This window comes from Vulpes vulpes, chromosome 2 (assembly GCF_048418805.1).
Source record: "Vulpes vulpes isolate BD-2025 chromosome 2, VulVul3, whole genome shotgun sequence".
NCBI lineage: Eukaryota > Metazoa > Chordata > Mammalia > Carnivora > Canidae > Vulpes > Vulpes vulpes.
The window spans coordinates 92,353,260-92,370,740 of NC_132781.1; the positions used below are offsets into that span (position 1 = coordinate 92,353,260).

General features: G+C 34.6%; 1 protein-coding gene across 7 annotated transcripts in view; it reads left to right on the top strand.

Moving 5' to 3' along the window:
• WAC (WW domain containing adaptor with coiled-coil) overlaps window positions 1–15,096 on the top strand; it is an 84,650-nt gene extending 69,554 nt beyond the window's left edge. For 4 of the 7 annotated variants that reach the window (XM_026000862.2, XM_072749262.1, XM_072749259.1 and 1 more), the window contains 7 exons: window positions 2,425–2,670; window positions 4,160–4,282; window positions 5,405–5,553; window positions 8,475–8,593; window positions 10,069–10,255; window positions 11,219–11,346; window positions 13,633–15,096. In XM_026000862.2, the coding sequence (XP_025856647.1) occupies window positions 2,425–2,670; window positions 4,160–4,282; window positions 5,405–5,553; window positions 8,475–8,593; window positions 10,069–10,255; window positions 11,219–11,346; window positions 13,633–13,702 (1,022 nt within the window). In that variant the 3' untranslated portion in view covers window positions 13,703–15,096. The remainder of the gene's footprint in view (window positions 1–2,424; window positions 2,671–4,159; window positions 4,283–5,404; window positions 5,554–8,474; window positions 8,594–10,068; window positions 10,256–11,218; window positions 11,347–13,632) is intronic. The other 3 variants (XM_072749260.1, XM_072749264.1, XM_072749261.1) reach the window with 1 other exon arrangement.
• The last annotated feature ends 2,385 nt before the right edge of the window (window positions 15,097–17,481 follow it).

A 17,481-nucleotide genomic window follows, 5' to 3' on the forward strand; every position in this document is an offset into this window, starting at 1 on the left:
GGTTTCCATACTACTCTTCAGTGATCTTCTTTGACAGAACTTCAAAAGAAATTTACCTTAGAGTAAACAAACTTACTAAAACTAAGAGCTAAGGATATTTAGTTTTTGTTACTTTATTTCTTTATGGTAATGTGTATAGTTTTCTCTTCTGGGATGTTGCCTTTTTTTGGATTAAAGGGCAGCACTCAAGAGTTTTTTAAGCTGTGCTTATTTTAAAAATGTGTGGATAGATTTAGCAGCATCAGAATACGTTAAAAAACAGAAGAAAACCACAATAAAAGTAACAAAAGAGTAAGGATCATTTCAGAGGTATGTAAGCACTAATTTGATGGTTCATGCAGAAAGTAAAAATGCAGAACTTGTTTTCATTTTAAACATTAATCAGGAATGCCCCTAAGCTGTATATCCCCTAAGCTGACCCTTAAGGAGTATGATCTGGAGAAAACTGTCATCATAAATGTAAGAACTGACAGGTTTTCAAAGGGGAAATTTTATTTCTTTCAAGTTTCTGTATACTTGTATATGAATCCAGAGCAACAAAATTGAACATGATAGGCAATCTGCTAAACTGAATAACCCTCTTTAAGATGTGTGCCTTACAAAAATTCAGATGTTACACTTTTATCAATTTTGATCATAGTTGATCAACATAGCCATGAAATATATTTTAAAGCAGCTGTGAAGTCCATACTTCAGAGAGCTATTGCCCCTAATTCTTTTGACTATTATAGTAGTGGTATAAAAAGGCTGATAGAGGAGTCCTTTTTCAGTAAGTTTACTAGTAATTCTCAGCTTCTGTGGGGACATGAAGATTAATAAATGTTTAGTTCTTAGAATTGGAAATGAGGATTTGCAGTTATTAGGTAGCAGTGTAATACTTAGATGCAGTATTCCTGCAACTTTTATACATCATATAATAGTCTTAATTTGGGATATATATATATATACTTGAAAATCTTCAAGAAATAGGTGTATATGGAAAATTAAAGATTTTTAGCAAATCTTCATATTTAGGCCAGTATTGTAAGCATATGCATGAACATCTTGATTAGTTGTTTTAATATTTTTATCCAGAGGTCCTCTGTTCCTCTTTTTTTCTTTCATTAAAGTTACTATATTAGTAATATTCCATGGTGTGAAAGTACAGTGTTCATCTTTCTGTTGGTGAACATTTAGTTTGTTTCTAGTTTTGTGCTAAAATAGAAACAAGCATTGTATTATTATAAAAATTGTAAAGCCATTCCGGTTTCTTCTGGGAAATGTCTATATTTCATCTTTTGTTCATTTTTCTTTTGTGTAGTTTGTCTTTTCTGATTATAGGAGTTCCTTAGAGTACTTATCTGTGCTTTGAATGTAATTGGTTTGCTTTTTGTAGTTTTCTGCATCTAGATGTCAAAGATACCTTCTTGTTTTCATCTTCTAGTTCTAAAGACACATAACGGAAGTTTAATCGACCTTATATTGGTTTTCTTTCAATTGTGAGTTTTTATACTGGCAAGACACATTTCACTAGTTGTGTTCTTTTTTTTCATGAATTTCATGGCTGTACTAGCCCTTACCTTTTTCAAATAAGTTAATAGAATCAACTTGTCAAATACTGCCAAAAATGCTATTGGAGTTTTGATTGCAATTGCATTGACTCTATATACATAATTTGCAATGATAGCTTTCAGATAATGACCATTTTCCATGCATGTTTTTTTTTTTTTTTTTTTTGGTTTATTTAAAATACTGAATATAGGTATTGTGGATGGGGTTGCTATTAAAAAAGCATCATTTCTAGTGCTAATAAGTTTTAAATGTGACAAATAGATACATTTATTTATTTATAAAAGGAAAGTATTAATCTGGAAACTCAATTGTTAAGTATGAAAGTTCAAAGTTGGAGTCTCATTCTTCTGATCTGTAGCCTATATTGGAGGTGCTCGCCATGGTGTTAAATCCTGATTTGTTTTCAGGTCATTGTCATGTTTTGGAGGGCTGTTACTGTGGTCATAAACATTTTCACCTTAAATTAAGTCCAGGAAAATTGTATTGTACCTTTATCTTAATAGAAGCTTATTTGAACGTGTAGTTAATACATAACTGTGTTTGAAACAGCATTACCAGTAAACAGAACATGAGACTTTTAGAATCAGACATGAATATAGCAGAATCACTGCTTTACCAAGTTTTGTGATTTCAAGCAAATTACATAATCTTTCTTGTTTAGTTTTCTCACCTGTGAAATCGGGATATAAAAATACTTACCCTATTATTCTAAGTAGGTAGATCTTTACTGAGCCCCCTCCCTGTGTCACCTTGGGAAGATGGAATGAAATTACTTGAGTTGGGTGTTTGGCACATGAAAGTTGCTCTTTCGATGTTGGTTCTAGTTTTCTCCAAGTAGTTTTTTTTCAGCCTTGTTATCTCCTTTTTACTTAGAATCTACACCAGGAGACAAATCTGTATCACATTCTTGCACAACTCCTTCCACATCCTCTGCCTCTGGACTGAATCCCACATCTGCACCTCCAACATCTGCGTCAGCAATCCCTGTTTCTCCTGTTCCACAGTCACCGATACCTCCATTACTTCAGGACCCCAACCTTCTCAGACAGCTGCTTCCTGCTTTGCAAGCCACGCTGCAACTTAATAATTCTAATGTGGACATATCCAAAATAAATGAAGGTAAATTGATAACAGTTTTATTATTATTATTTGCTTCGTGCAGAAGTCTGTCGTTAGTAAATTCCGCAATTTAGGAGTGGTCTTTTGTTTCATTTTGAAATTCACATTTGAGCGTCATTCTTTGAAATTCATATCATAACCTCATGGTTGAAAGCCTTTGGTATTGTAATTGAGTTAGTAGTACTTGGATTTTTCCTGTATATTTTTCTTTTTTTTTTTCTCTGTATATTTTTCAAGACTTGCTGTGTACGGTATTTATCGGAGATAAAGCTATTCTGCTTAATGTGTATAGTAAATCTTTTTTTTTTTTTTTTTAAATTAAAGAGCATTTCTAAAAACTGATATAAAAGCACTTAAATTCTAGCTATATTGTTAATTCCAACTTTGCTTTTCAGTATGTTATTTAGGTAGCAACGTCAAAGAAGTCTGAATAAAAGTGGATATAGTTTTAATTGACAAGCTATTCAAATTCAAACAGTCTTAAGAGCATTTTAAAATTTTCTGTTTAGAATAGTCCATTTCAGCTTGTGTACATTGTTACATAATATATTAACAGTAGTGCTAAATGGTTAAGTTCTTTATCTTAAAAATGGAGCTATTTCACGCTAGTTGGTCAATAATTTTGTTCTTACTGTACTTTCCTGCATTTTGGTTTTATTCTCTTAAGATAACTGTGCCATTCTGTTTGATAGGTACATGTTTTACTAGGGAAAGTAGGATTTTAAGCAGTTTGAAGAGATGATAGCATAAGAAAATGTCAATAATAAAGGATCTTGTGCTTCGAAAATAAATGACGTTCCTAAATTACCTAGCTTCTTTTAATGTCTGTTCTTTAAAAGATTGTTGGAGTGGGTATTAATGTAGGGTTTTATTTTATTTTATTTTTAAAGATTTTATTTATTTATTCATGAGAGGCACAGAGAGAAAGAGAGGCAGAGACACAGGCAGATGGAGAAGCAGGCTCCATGCAGGGAGCCTGACATGGGACCCGATTCCGGGTCTCCAGGATCATGCCCTGGGCTGAAAGCAGGCACTAAACCGCTGAGCCACCTGGGCTGCCCTAATGTAGGGTTTTAATGGTCACCTTGTTTAGTAAAGCATTCACATGAAATAACTACCCTTTATCTTTTTAATTTCCGGTAACCTACAAAAGCCCTTTAGCTATTGATGAATAGATTTCTGGTATAATCAGAATTTCTAGGGAACACTCTTTACTGTTTTTAAAAAGACTCCGGAGTTTCTTAAATTGAACACAAATTTTAATGCAAAGGAAAACTACTGTTTTCCTTTACAAAAAAACCATTACATTTCTTCTACCTCTGATCATTTCCTATCTCTGGACCCATTTTATTACTATCTTACAGATTTTTATTTTGAGAGTTCTAGTTTGAAACACTGCAGTTTCTTTGGGGTTTTTTTAGTTTTCAAGTTGTTACTAATACCATACTGTGCCACTATGTTTTTATTTTAATTTAAGATATGTGTTTAGTTCTTACAGCAGCTGTGACACAAGCCTCATTGCAGTCTATAATTCATAAGTTTCTTACTGCTGGACCATCTGCTTTCAACATAACTTCTTTGATTTCTCAAGCTGCTCAGCTCTCTACACAAGGTATTCATTTTCTTAGGTATTGTGAGAATTGTATATTAATTTGGAGCAGGGGGTTCATGGTAAAACTTTTTTTGGTTTCTGAAGAGACTAGCTATAACAATTTGATGTTTGTTTTATAGGATCCTGTAATTTGTTTTTAATTTTATTTATTTATTTATTTGAGAGAATGTACATGGGGGCGGGGAGAAACAGACTTTCCGCTGAGCAGGGAGCCCAGTGTGGGGCTTAATCCTGGGACCCTGAGACCATGACCTGAGCAGAAGGCAGATGCCCAACCTACTCAGGCCACTACTTGAGCCTACTTGAGCCACTCAAACACCCCCGATGTTTGATGATTTTTTTTCTAACACTAGTATATACAGTATTGTTTTTTTTTCCAGATGAGGCAAACATTGACATTTATCTTGCAGTATTGCCATTAAATCTGTAATACATATTTAATTCAGACTTTAAGTTGTCAATGTACTCTAAAGCTGAGTGTAAACTGATAGGTCCTCAATTTTTATGAAACATTGAATATATTTTAAGTGTTGGTTTGGTTCACATTTGATATTTAATGATTTTTGACCACAGGATACTGAAATGCTCAAGTCCTGTCTTAAATTACCTATTTCTCTTCTCCATGAAACATCCAATGGAAAGAGGCATATATAGGAACAAAGAAGAAATGAATGGGTCACTTTGACTTGTCCCCCTGCCCCAATTCTGAAAACTAATAAAGTGAGCAGAAACACTTATTCTGAAATTGAAATATAATAGTGCAAAGACTTAACCCTCTGGTTATCCTCATGAGGCAGGAGATCAAGGGATATAACCAGGCCTAAATATAGAATAAGAAAGAACAAATAAGAATGGTGAGGATGCCTTCCATGTGAGAATAGTTCAGGCTTACCTTCTTGCTTCAGCCTAAAAAAACAGGTTGGAGGAGGCATACATTGGATGTGCTTCTCTAATTCACAGCTCGTTTAGTCCGTGACTCCAGTGAGTATTTCAGATTCTGACTTTAATCAGTTAAGTGTTCTCTCTGGTGTTCAGGGGGCATGTAGAGGGATGGAAAGACCTCTACATATATATTACGGAAGTTTTGGTTTATTTGGAATTAATTGCTTTACTTTTTCACAGCTCAGCCATCTAATCAGTCTCCAATGTCTTTAACTTCTGATGCATCATCCCCAAGATCGTATGTGTCTCCAAGAATAAGCACACCTCAGACTAACACAGTCCCTATCAAACCTTTGATTAGTACTCCTCCTGTTTCATCACAGCCAAAGGTATGTTGCTTTTGAGGGAAATTTGGAAAAGAAAGCACGAAAGCACTCACTTTTGGAAAAACAAGTTTAGTGTTTTAGAATCTCTATTGTAGGAAAAGCCCTCTTTGAGAACATGTAGTAGTGGTGGAGTGAATGATGGGTCAGGTTAGATGCAGGTTAGTCTCAGTAAATTGAGGACTCTAAGAGGGAGTTGCATCTATGCTACTTTTAAACATTTTTTGAATTAAAAATTATATTTATTTATTTACAGAGAGGGCATGGGGGGCAGAGGGAGAAGCAGACCCCTTGCTGAGCCGGGAGCCCACTGGGGGCTTGATCCTAGTACCGGGAAGTCAGACACATAACTGACTGAGCCATCTAGGCACCCCCATCATATGTGTTACTTTTATACGCTGATTGTTTTCTCTTACTGGCTGAGATTTGTGACCTGGAGGAAGAGTGGGATAAAGAAGGATAAAATAATTGTCTTAATATTTGTAGAGTTTTTTAACTTTTTAAAAGATATAACCTGTTTTCCAGTGGCTTTCCTCCCATACTTTTATTTTAGAAATGAATCCATTTCTGTGCTAAGAGCTTAATAGTATTATATTTAACTTCACATCATGAGAATCAACTACTATTTGCTTCATTTAATAGATAAGAGAATTAAGCCTTCAGTTAAATCTAGTTTTTGTGGTGGAATCAATTTAAGGCCTAGGTCTTTCTGAACACAGAATCCATTTTACTAAGCTTATACTACCTGTGTTTCTCCAAGCAAAATTTTGCATGACTGGCTCCTCAGAGACAGTTAGAAAATTGGTCTGGTCTGTTCTTACTGGATTATAAACCAGACCTTAACAACACTACCTTCAGATTTTATACTATATCATTTGAGTCTTGCCCAAAATTTTTCTTTCTGTTTTTTTTTTTTTTTTTTTTAAAGATTTTATTTATTCGTGAGAGACACAGAGAAAAGCAGAAACATAGGCAGAGGGACTAGCAGGCTCCATGCAGGGAGCCCGATGGGGGACTTGATCCCAGTACTCTGGGATCACACCCTGGGTGGAAGGTAGACGCTCACCTGCTGAGCTACCCAGGTATCCCTTACCCAAAATTTCTTAAGCAAATCTTAGTTATACTCATTCTTTGCTTTGTAGTCCTATTACCAGCAAAACATTAAAAGATTTGGAAGTTGGTATATGCACAAATTGCAGTTTTTTTTCTTAATGGTAAATTTAAGAAATTCTTTTTAGTTAAAAAGTAGGCTATTTCAATCCTTTATGCTGAAGATTTTTTTTTTTTTAAGAAGGAACTTTTTTTTTTTTAAGATTTTATTTATTTATTCATGAGAGACAGAGAGAGAAAGAGAGAGAGAGAGGCAGGCAGAGAGAGAAGCAGGACCCATGTAGGGAGCCCGACGTGGGACTCGATCCTGGGACTCCAGAACTAGGCCCTGGGCCAAAGGCAGGCGCCAAACCGTTGAGCCACCCAGGGATCCCCTGAAGATTTTTTTTTTTTTAAGATTTCATTTTTAAGCAATCTCTACGCTTATTGTGGGGCTCGAACTCACAACCCTGAGATCCAAGAGTCGAATGCTCTACCTACTAAGCCAACTAGGGGTCTTGCCAAAATTTTATATTGAAATAAAGTTAAGGCTTAAAGCTTTAGGCTTATTCACAGAAGCCTAAAAATAAAAATGCATTGAAACATAACTTGAAATTGATGGTAGGACAGCTTTTAGGTCTTCCTTAGCTTATCCCTTCCCTATTTAAGTCATTTATCTAAACTCATTTTAGGGTCAGTCTGGATTGATACATTTAACTCAAAATTTAAAAAGAAATTAGTCTATTCTGCAATTTCATACTGTTTGCACTTTGTGAGAGAAGAAAAAAATGTGTTTCAACAAAGGAGATCTTCTTAGAGCTTAAAACTCGTCAGGGTGTAGTATCTTAGGAGTACAATAAATAATGACTAAAAGTGATTGTAAAGTTTTACAATCAGTTATAAGATTAGCATTTCAAATCCCTTATGCATATGGGCATCAAATTCTTTTTTTAGGTGGGAATTCAGTATTAAGTAGACCTTATAAAAATGCTTATAAAAATGATTTTTATGTAGCGAGGCTATCCAGATTTGTTTGGGGGAATATTAAAAAAAAAAAAAGGAAGAAAGAAGAAAAAAACAAAACTATTATTGGAGGATGTGACTTAATCACAAATGGCTCTCTGCCTTCGTGCCTTAATTCGGGGCTTGTGTTTAAAAGTACTTGTTTTCTTTTTCTGTGGCATGTAAGTATGTGTAGTGTACATATCCTCACTGACAATCATGGTCCTCTTGTTCCACCTCTGTAGGGTAACATGTCTTTGAAGACCACTCCAGTGTTGACTCATTCACTGGTAGACCAATCTATACAGTCTGCATATGTGGTTTAAATTTGAGCAGCTGTATTTGTGTGATATAGTAACATTAATTTTTACTGAGGAGCTATCTTAGTGTATTGGAAAGAAAACTGGGCTCAACATTAGAGAACTAGTTTGTGTTCTTCTGCTTTACAAAAGTAATCTTAAAGTCTTCTGGGCCATTTTATGAAGAAATTCTATGTTAGTCTCAAAATGAACGTGGCTCTTCTAACTACGTGAACTTTGGGAACTTAATCTGACTGCAATTCTTGAAGTCTCTAGATTTTTCAGAGTTTAAGACTATCCAACTAGATTTGGAGGGGTGTGTGGATTTGGGGACCTGGATGACCATGATTTACACCATTAAATATGTCTATATCACTAATAATTATGAAACAATTAGGGGACAGCTCATGTTATCTTAAAAATTACTAAAGAATAGAAATAAGAGACTTCACATTGATAGTACTTTTGGTTTTATGTACTTTCCATGGTATTTATGTGTATAATAGAAGCCTGTCTCACCAGATTTTGACATTTCAGGTTAGTACTCCAGTAGTTAAGCAAGGACCGGTTTCACAATCGGCCACACAGCAGCCTGTAACTGCTGACAAACAGCAAGGTCATGAACCTGTCTCTCCTCGAAGTCTTCAGCGCTCAAAGTAAGTTCATGTGTGTTGAAACATTTTTTCCTTAATGTTGCATGCTGCATTGTTTGAATATTATAAAAATGTATGTATAATAGAACTTGATCTTGTAAGAATCCACGGTTAGCCTAAGTTTTATGTATTATAAGATTTACAAAGGCAAATCTTACTCCAAGTAGGTTGTTGTCTCTAGTAATGAAGCCAGCTTATTTTTTGAAGAAAGTCATTCTTCAGATTTTACTTAATAGAATATGATAGGAGTAACAATATGTCATACTTGTACAAAGAGGGCACCTGATTTTATAATACTTGACTTGTTGGAAATGACATCATTTTTTAACCTCCTCATAGCAGTTTTAGATATGAGTGTATTGCTGAAGCCAAAAATGGGAAATACTATTTCTCAACTGGTATGTGTCAGGTTTTCCTAAGAGCTTCAATTCTGACCCCTATGTGGAGTGCTTGTCAGATAGGGCTATATAGTGTTACATGTTTCTTTGTTAATTAACAAATACAACTTTAAATGATTTTCATTTGATTGATTTTCCTATTTTGATTTCTTGCTATGAGGTAGCAAAATAATTCAACTGTTGTTTTTATTGTTGTTTTCTAAACAAGCATTTCAGAACTTTTACATCCAAATGAGAGTTGTTCCCTTCAAAATAATCACCTTGGGAAGCTGTCTACTTACTCCAGCAATGTTGCCATTGCTCAGAACATTTTTGGGAAATACTTCTTTTAAATTGTCTTTAGAGGCTGCAGTATTATTTTAAATATCCTCAGTGATGAAAACTCTTCATCCTTTGGGAGATTTAGTTTTTGGAAATAACTGAAATTCATTCAGAGCCAAGTCTGGTGAAGCAGGTAGGAAATCAACTTGGGTGATTAAAGTTTTGGTTCTTACCACCATATCCCCAAACCCTAGCCAAACCATACAGTTTTAAAAGAAGATAACTTATCTCAGAGTGTTATTTTGGGTCTTATTTTGCCACTAAACTCATTTGTTGCTGTCCAATAAAATGCCTGTATTTTGCTTCACATTATCTACCCTCTGATTCAATATTTTGTTCTGACACTAAACAAAGGCAATAGATTTTTTTCCCCCTCTTTATCTACATGTACTTAAGATGCAATACTCAGTTGTGCCTTATATTTACAACTGTTAAAGTATGACCATTTCTTAGTTACATTCTGAATAGTGTTTCTGGTATACAAAATCACAGGTTCTGCTGTCAAATTTGAAGAGCACTATTAGTTTAAATTTAACTGACATTAGTGTTCTTAGAAGGGCCCTTTTTCCTCCCAAAAGTGTGTTTGAAGAGTACATGATATAACTACACTTTGGATTTTAAATTCTATGTATTTGATGTTAAAATAACAGATTTTTCTTAGGAATTTGGATATCTTTAATTTAATAGAAGATATTGACAATTTTTAGGATATCTCCTTTTTAAAATATACTATACATTCAATTCTTTTTTCTCTTCCAGTAGCCAGAGAAGTCCATCGCCTGGTCCAAATCATACTTCCAGTAGTAATGCATCAAACGCAACAGTTGTACCACAGAATTCATCTGCCCGACCTACATGTTCATTAACACCTACGCTAGCAGCACACTTCAATGAAAATCTCATAAAACATGTTCAAGGATGGCCTGCAGATCATGCAGAGAAGCAAGTATGTTACATGATTCATAGCAGATGTTTCACCTTTGGATGAATGACAAAATATAATTTCTTCTAGAAAATCTAATGTAGATCACTGAATTTAAGCTACATTTAAAGTAATGTCTCATTAGATTGTTTATAGTCAGTGCATTAAATTAAATATTTGGTAAGCACTTATTTTAGGGCATTTATGAGATAACTTTTTATGGTTTCACATAAAATATTTTAATATACTCAGCATTTAGCACTGTGCTGAGTGCTCTATTTTCTCCACTTCTCAAAACTGTTAAGCAGTGCAGATGAGTTCTCCCATTTTACCATTGAAGACCCTTAAGACCAAATAAATTATATACCAAGGTCACCCAGTTAGAATAATTATGAGGCTTAAAGCCAGGATGCTTTTTCTACTCAGCCAGCTGCTCTGATAGTTTTAGAACTTGTTCATACCACTACTCTTCTATCTCTCCACTAGACTAGCAAGTAGAAGTTAGAAAACAGTTTTGCTTTGGAATGAGGGACCTTTGGACATTCCAATTAACTGCCATTGGCTTCTCCCTTTTAGCAGCTTACTGTCTGAAATTTTCTCTAAGTTCACAGAGGTAATGACATCAGAATACAGTGAAGTCCCTTTTAACATTGTTACACCTGAACTTTACTCTGGCTGACTCAGCATCTTATTAACCACAAATCATGAGCTCTTCTATCCTTAGTGCTATGCAATACTAAAATTGGAAATACTATATCCTCCAGAAGTTGAAGGGGGAAATCTTGGAAAAATACCTTCTTTCCACCATTAGACAGTTTTTTAAAGAAAATCCTTTTTCTCCCTTAGATTCACTATCATTTTTGTGGATTTAAAGGCAGATTATTCTGTAATCTTGGTATAAAGTTGTCAGAAATTTAATGTTTTGGGTTTTTTTTTTTTTTGTACGTGATTGTGGCATGTATGTGATCTTTATTTCTTTAATTATAGGCATCAAGATTGCGAGAAGAAGCCCATAATATGGGAAGTGTTCACATGTCAGAAATTTGTACTGAATTAAAAAATTTAAGATCTTTAGTCCGAGTATGTGAAATTCAAGCAACTTTGCGAGAGCAAAGGTAAGTTTTTCACTGACAAAGTTTTTGTCTTAGTATATCTTAAATCAGACTGAAGAATATAAATCAAATTTCATTTCTGAAATTTAAAGTTCTCTTTGATAGAACGTGTTCCATAACACTGTAACTGCATTTTTAAAAAACGATTGATTTAAGAGAGTGAGGTGGGTGGCGGGGAGCAGAGGCAGAGAATCTTCAAGCAGACTCCCTACTAAATGTGGAGCCTGATAACACGTCTTGATCTCAAGACCCATAATAAGATCATGACCTGAGCCAAAACAAAGAGTTGGACTTTCAACCAGCTGAGCCACCCAGGTGCCCCACACTATGATTACACTTTGTAATTTAATAATGATCCTGGTGAATGGTAATGGCATCTAGATTTTAGTTCTCTAACCCACGGTAGATGCTTCATTAGAGTTTTGTCTTCTAACTCTGTAAAGTACAATAGTATTTAAATAGTGAAATGTTATAACACTGTTAACATATAATGTTAACTAAATGTTAACAACAACTGTTAACACAGTTGACAGCAAGTGATTATAAAGGGTCTTCTCTTCAATTGAGGGTAGTATTTGGTTGCTGGCCATACTTGTTTCAGTTGAAATTTCAAATCACTATTAACATTGTCTTTGGATCACCTGTAGATCCCTTGGAAATTTAATTGTCTAGCAAGTATATCTGTTTCTGAGGTGTTTTCACTTAAACTCTTCTTGTCTCTCAGTTTTAAATCTAGTATCCTACTCAAGGATATCTACATCCTAGTAAATAGGACAGATATTTTTTACATGTGTCTTATAAAATCAACGACAAATTTTTAAGGGCCTCTCACATCCTATCTTTATAAGTCACTGGGTCACAAGTAGAGTTAGTCTTAACATGAATCTACAAATATTTAGTAAATACCAAGTTGGCATTTATAGTAAAAATTGAAAACTGTTTTTGTCTAATCCTTTATTAAATTCTCTGGAGTTGTATTTTGAATATCAACTGGGATTTGTTTATGATTGCTCTGAAAGTACTTCAAACATATATAAAACTTGACTACATTTTGACTTAATAAGACAGGTGATTTGACTTTTAGGAAATTATTTGCTGCCCCAACTATTGACAACAGTATACACTAATTACCAAGCTATAAATACTATATAATTATGCCTATTTCACTGGTACAGGCAGTAAATATCATACTCCATAGAAGAGAAGGGTCAGAAGTTCATGGAAGGTTTATGAAGTTCATGGAAACCTAGTTAGCCGTGAAGTTTATTTTATTTTTTGTTTTAAATATGCGTCTTAATTGGAATTTGACTCCGCTTTCTTTATGAGCCTATGTTTATATTGAGAATTTGTTCTTCAAAATGATTAGCCTCTTGCACCTAGTTTATTCTAGGCTTATTCTGTTGTGGCCTAGAAAACATATTTGGCTCAGGTTGTGATCCCACGGTACTGGGATCAAGTCTCACATCAGGCTCTCTGCAGGGAACCTACTTCTCCCTGTGCCTATGTCTCTGCTTCTGTGTGTCTCATGAATAAAGAAATAAAACCTTTAAAATATATTTGTCTCATATTTAATTTGTGCTGCCTTTTGTGTGTATCTGTGGTGATACAGTAAACGACATTTTTAAAAGTCAGTCTTTATAGTCAAATTAATTGAGAAATTGTTAGAAAACCAGGAAACATTCTAAGTTTTGTCAACCTAGTGTTTCATGCATTCACTGGTCATTTTGTCTTAACTCTAGACTAACACATTTATTTATTTTTAAATATTTATTTATTTGAGAGGGGGAGGGGAGGGAGAGAGAATTTAGAGCAGACTCCCTGCTGAGCACAGAGCCTGCCATCAGGCTTGATCTCAGGACCGGACCTTAAGATCATGACCTGAGCCAAAACCAAGAGTTGGGACACCCAACTGACTGAGCCACTCAGGTGCCCCTAGACCAATCCATTTTTAATTTCTTAGTTTTAATTGTAGTTATTCATTTTATCTTTCTTTTTTAACATTTTTTAAAGATTTTTTATTTATTTAAAAAAAATTATTTATTCATGAGAGAGAGCGGCAGACACAAAGGCAGAGGGAGAAGCAGACTCCATGCAGGGAGCCTGACGTGGGACTCGATCCCGGTCTCCAGGATCGGGCCCAGGGCTGAAGGCAGCGTTAAACTGCTGAGCTACCTGGGCTGCCCTCATTTTATCTTTTAAAGATATTTTTGTAGTTAAAGTTTTGTTTGGTTTTTCTGTTTCATTTACATGAACCACACAAGTTCTAATGCCCTTTTTTTTTTCCCCCAGGATACTATTTTTGAGACAACAAATTAAGGAACTTGAAAAGCTAAAAAATCAGAATTCCTTCATGGTGTGAAGATGTGAATAATTGCACATGGTTTTACGTACAGGAACTGTAAATCTTATTGCCCAATCTTAACATTTTTGAGCTGCATTTAAGTAGACTTTGGACCGTTAAGCTGGGCAAAGGAAATGACAAGGGGAACGGGGTCTGTGAGAGTCAATTCAGGGGAAAGATACAAGATTGATTTGTAAAACCCTTGAAATGTAGATTTCTTGTAGATGTATTCTTCACCTTGTAAATATGTTTTGTAGAGTGAAGCCATGGGAAGCCATGTGTAACAGAGCTTAGACATCCAAAACTAATCGATGCTGAGGTGGCTAAATACCTAGCCTTTTACATGTAAACCTGTCTGCAAAATTAGCTTTTTTTAAAAAAAAAATTTTGGGGGGTTAATTTATCATTCAGAAATCTTGCATTTTCAAAAATTCAGTGCAAGCGCCAGGCGATCTGTGTCTAAAGGATACGATTTTGAACCATACGGGCAGTGTACAAAATACCATGAAACAACTGTTTCCACACTTGCACCTGATCAAGAGCAGTGCTTCTCCATTTGTTTTGCAGAGAAATGTTTTTCGTTTCCCGTGTGTTCCATTTCCCTCTGAAATCCTTGATCTGATTTTATCCATTTTTTTTAAGGCTCCTCTTTTTCTCCTTTCTTAAGGCACTGTTGCTATGGCACTTTTCTATAACCTTTTCATTCCTGTGTACAGTAGCTTAAAATTGCAGTGATTGAGCATAACCCACTTGTTTGTATAAATTATTGAAATCCATTTGCACCCTGTAAGAATGGACTTAAAAGTACTGCTGGGCATGTGTGCTGAAAGTACATTGATTGCTCAAATAGAAGGAAATGGCCCAATGAACATGGTTGTGGGAGGGGAAAGAGGAAACAAAGCTAGTCAGATGTGAATTGTATCTGTTGTAATAAACATGTTAAAACAAACAAAAAATTGTTATTTTTCTTTTCCTTCGGTCAATGCATATTAGAATTTGAACTACCTGGGGATTCTTTATCAGAACTATTCTTGTTGAATATTTATACTTAATTGAAATAATTCCTTAATGGAGGTTTTGTTTAAAGCATATTAACAGGAAATTGTGTATAAGATATTTAATGAAATATGAAATTCAACAAGAATGATTAAGTCACTTCCCAAGTGGTTGTCATTTGTTATAAACCCTGGTTTAACCTGTCTTGCTATTAGGACATTTCATTTTGAAGGATGTTTGTGTTGTAGCTAACTGTTCAAGTCTGGTGCTGACTGCTGTTCTTAGCCATCACAAAACGCTAAATTTGTGTAATTGGAGCTTCCTTCTGTTATCTGGAAATGGTGGGAAAGCTCAGCTTTGTATATTGTTTCCTAAAGTATATTAAAATAAAAAAAGAAACTATTGCTACTATAAAATTACTTTGGCTTTTTTTTTTCTTTTCTAAAATATTGGTCACATGGCCTTATTAGCATGACACTGCCAGTATGATATCAAATCACAAGGGTTTCTTTATGCAGGAAATTTAATCTTAATTTCAAAATCTTACCCGATTTAGAGACTTCTTTGCTGTTGAGGCAGATGTATTCATGTGCTTTCAGAACTGCCAGCACCAAGGGCTTATTTTGTGATGTTAGACATTAATGTTCTTGCATTTTTGGATGTGAAAATTCCAAAATTGCTCTTGAGCTTTAAGCATATATAAAGTGTAGACGATAATGCTCAGACCTTTCAGTAAACTTTAAAAAGTAAACTGTAAGCGATAGTATGAATGAGATTTTCTAAAATACAAAAAATGTTCCAGTGTAATTGAGAGGAATTAAAAATCTTAGACTGGAAATTGTTTTTTTTTTTTAATTGTAACTTGAGCATACTTATAAAATGTAAGAAAGGACAAATGTCAAATTATATCATCATGAAATGTTCATACCTGTAAGATTGTTAACATTTACTGGGCTTGATTAGTGCATGTAAATGAAACTCCAAAGAGCAATGTTAAGCTAGAACTCTCACTGGTGGAGTCCTGTATCTTTCCTGGAAAGAAGTGAGCAATTTGTGATATAGTAGGCAAATGTTTCCTGATCAGGTGGCAACTTGACTTGTGATTTAAGGTAAATTTGAGTTTTATTTGCTAATAGTCTATTGGCCTATGTCACCTTATTCCTTTGCTTTAAAAAATGTTTATGTCCCTAAATGAATTGCTCACATATATATATAGGAGAAGATGCCTAATATGAAATTTCTTGGTGAATTTTTAAAATTAAAATTTTTGTGGAAATATTTTTACAATATTTGATTCACTTATTCTGTAGTAAATTACTTTAAGTATTGCACTTTAACACATTGTGTCCAGCTACTAACCTTGATAACCAGGGAGTGCTTATTAAAATAGGCATAATATCTAAGAATATTCTTTATATAGTTGGCCTGTTGCCATGGCTTTGGACATGTATCTCATTTTGATTCTCACCTTGGTTCACATGATATGGAAATAGAAATACAAAGAGCCCCCAGGAAACCTCAGGGTTTTTAAGAGGACATTAGGAGTCTTATATTCAAACCTTAAAAACTGATACCTGTAGTAAAATGTATTTTTTTTAAGGTGGGTCTGTTAGAAAGTCTTTCCTCTTAAGAACCAGCTTTCCTACCCTTTTTTGGTTTTCTGTTTAATTAGTTTGACTAACTTAATTTCAAAACTTGGACCAGAACAGATTTTAAGCACACGGAAAACTCCATGATTCAACGCTTCTAATAGCCCAGATGGTTTTATCTTAGTTTTATATTTCACACCTATAAAACCTTGGAAAGGAGGTGCTTAAAACTTTGCAAAGATGAATTGTTACCCCATTTCAAACAATCTATTGTTTAAACATAACTAGCTGTAAGGGATTATTTCAAAGGGAGGGGTGTCATAAAATAATTTACTCTGCAAACCAGAACTATTGTAGTTCAGAATTTAAAGCTACTGTATTTAGATAAGGGGTTTGAATATACGGATTTCTTTTTAATACCTGTAAATATGGCTATATTCTTGTATTTGTACTGGAGTGTACAAAATGACACTTAAAGTAATAAATATGTTTTGACTATATTGTGCAGTTATTTCAGAACAGTCTTTGGAAGTCTTAGAATGCATAATTTGCATTTGAGTAAAAAAATACCAAATTACTGCTAAAATTAGTGTTTCAGTAGTTTCCATTCAATTTCTTTGCACTATTTCAACGAAAATTTTGGCTTAAAGATGTTTTAAGATCTGTAGATTCTCCTGCCTCTGAATTTTGGGAGTGCCCTCAAGTGCAGTCTGCCTAGGTTATCTCATCCAGGCCCTTGGCTATTAGAATTCTACTCTTGGGTCCGTTTCATCCAAATTGTCTTCAGTATTGAGTTCTTTCTTGAGCTCTGAACAGCAGTCAGATACTTAACATGGGAAGTTTTCTTAAAAAGAAAAAAGTTGTGCTTCAGACTTTCTCTGGGTGTGTCCCCATTTTCAGTAATTGATAAGTGTCATTCCCCATTGCTTGAGACCTAAACAAGAGGCATCCTTTCTCTAACACCCTGTATGTAATCCATTATCAAGAACCAGAAACTCTACAAAATGTATTTTGGATCTGCGAGCTCACTATCTCCGTGTTTACTACTCTATTCCAATCCACAATCCTCTGTGAACCAGACCACTGCCACAACCTCCTACCTAACCTTTGTCTTTGCTTCAGTCACCACCACTACACATACCCGGTCCTTTGATACCAGAGTGAAATCAAAAGCATCTCATTCTGTTCATAATCTTAAACTCCGTGATTTCA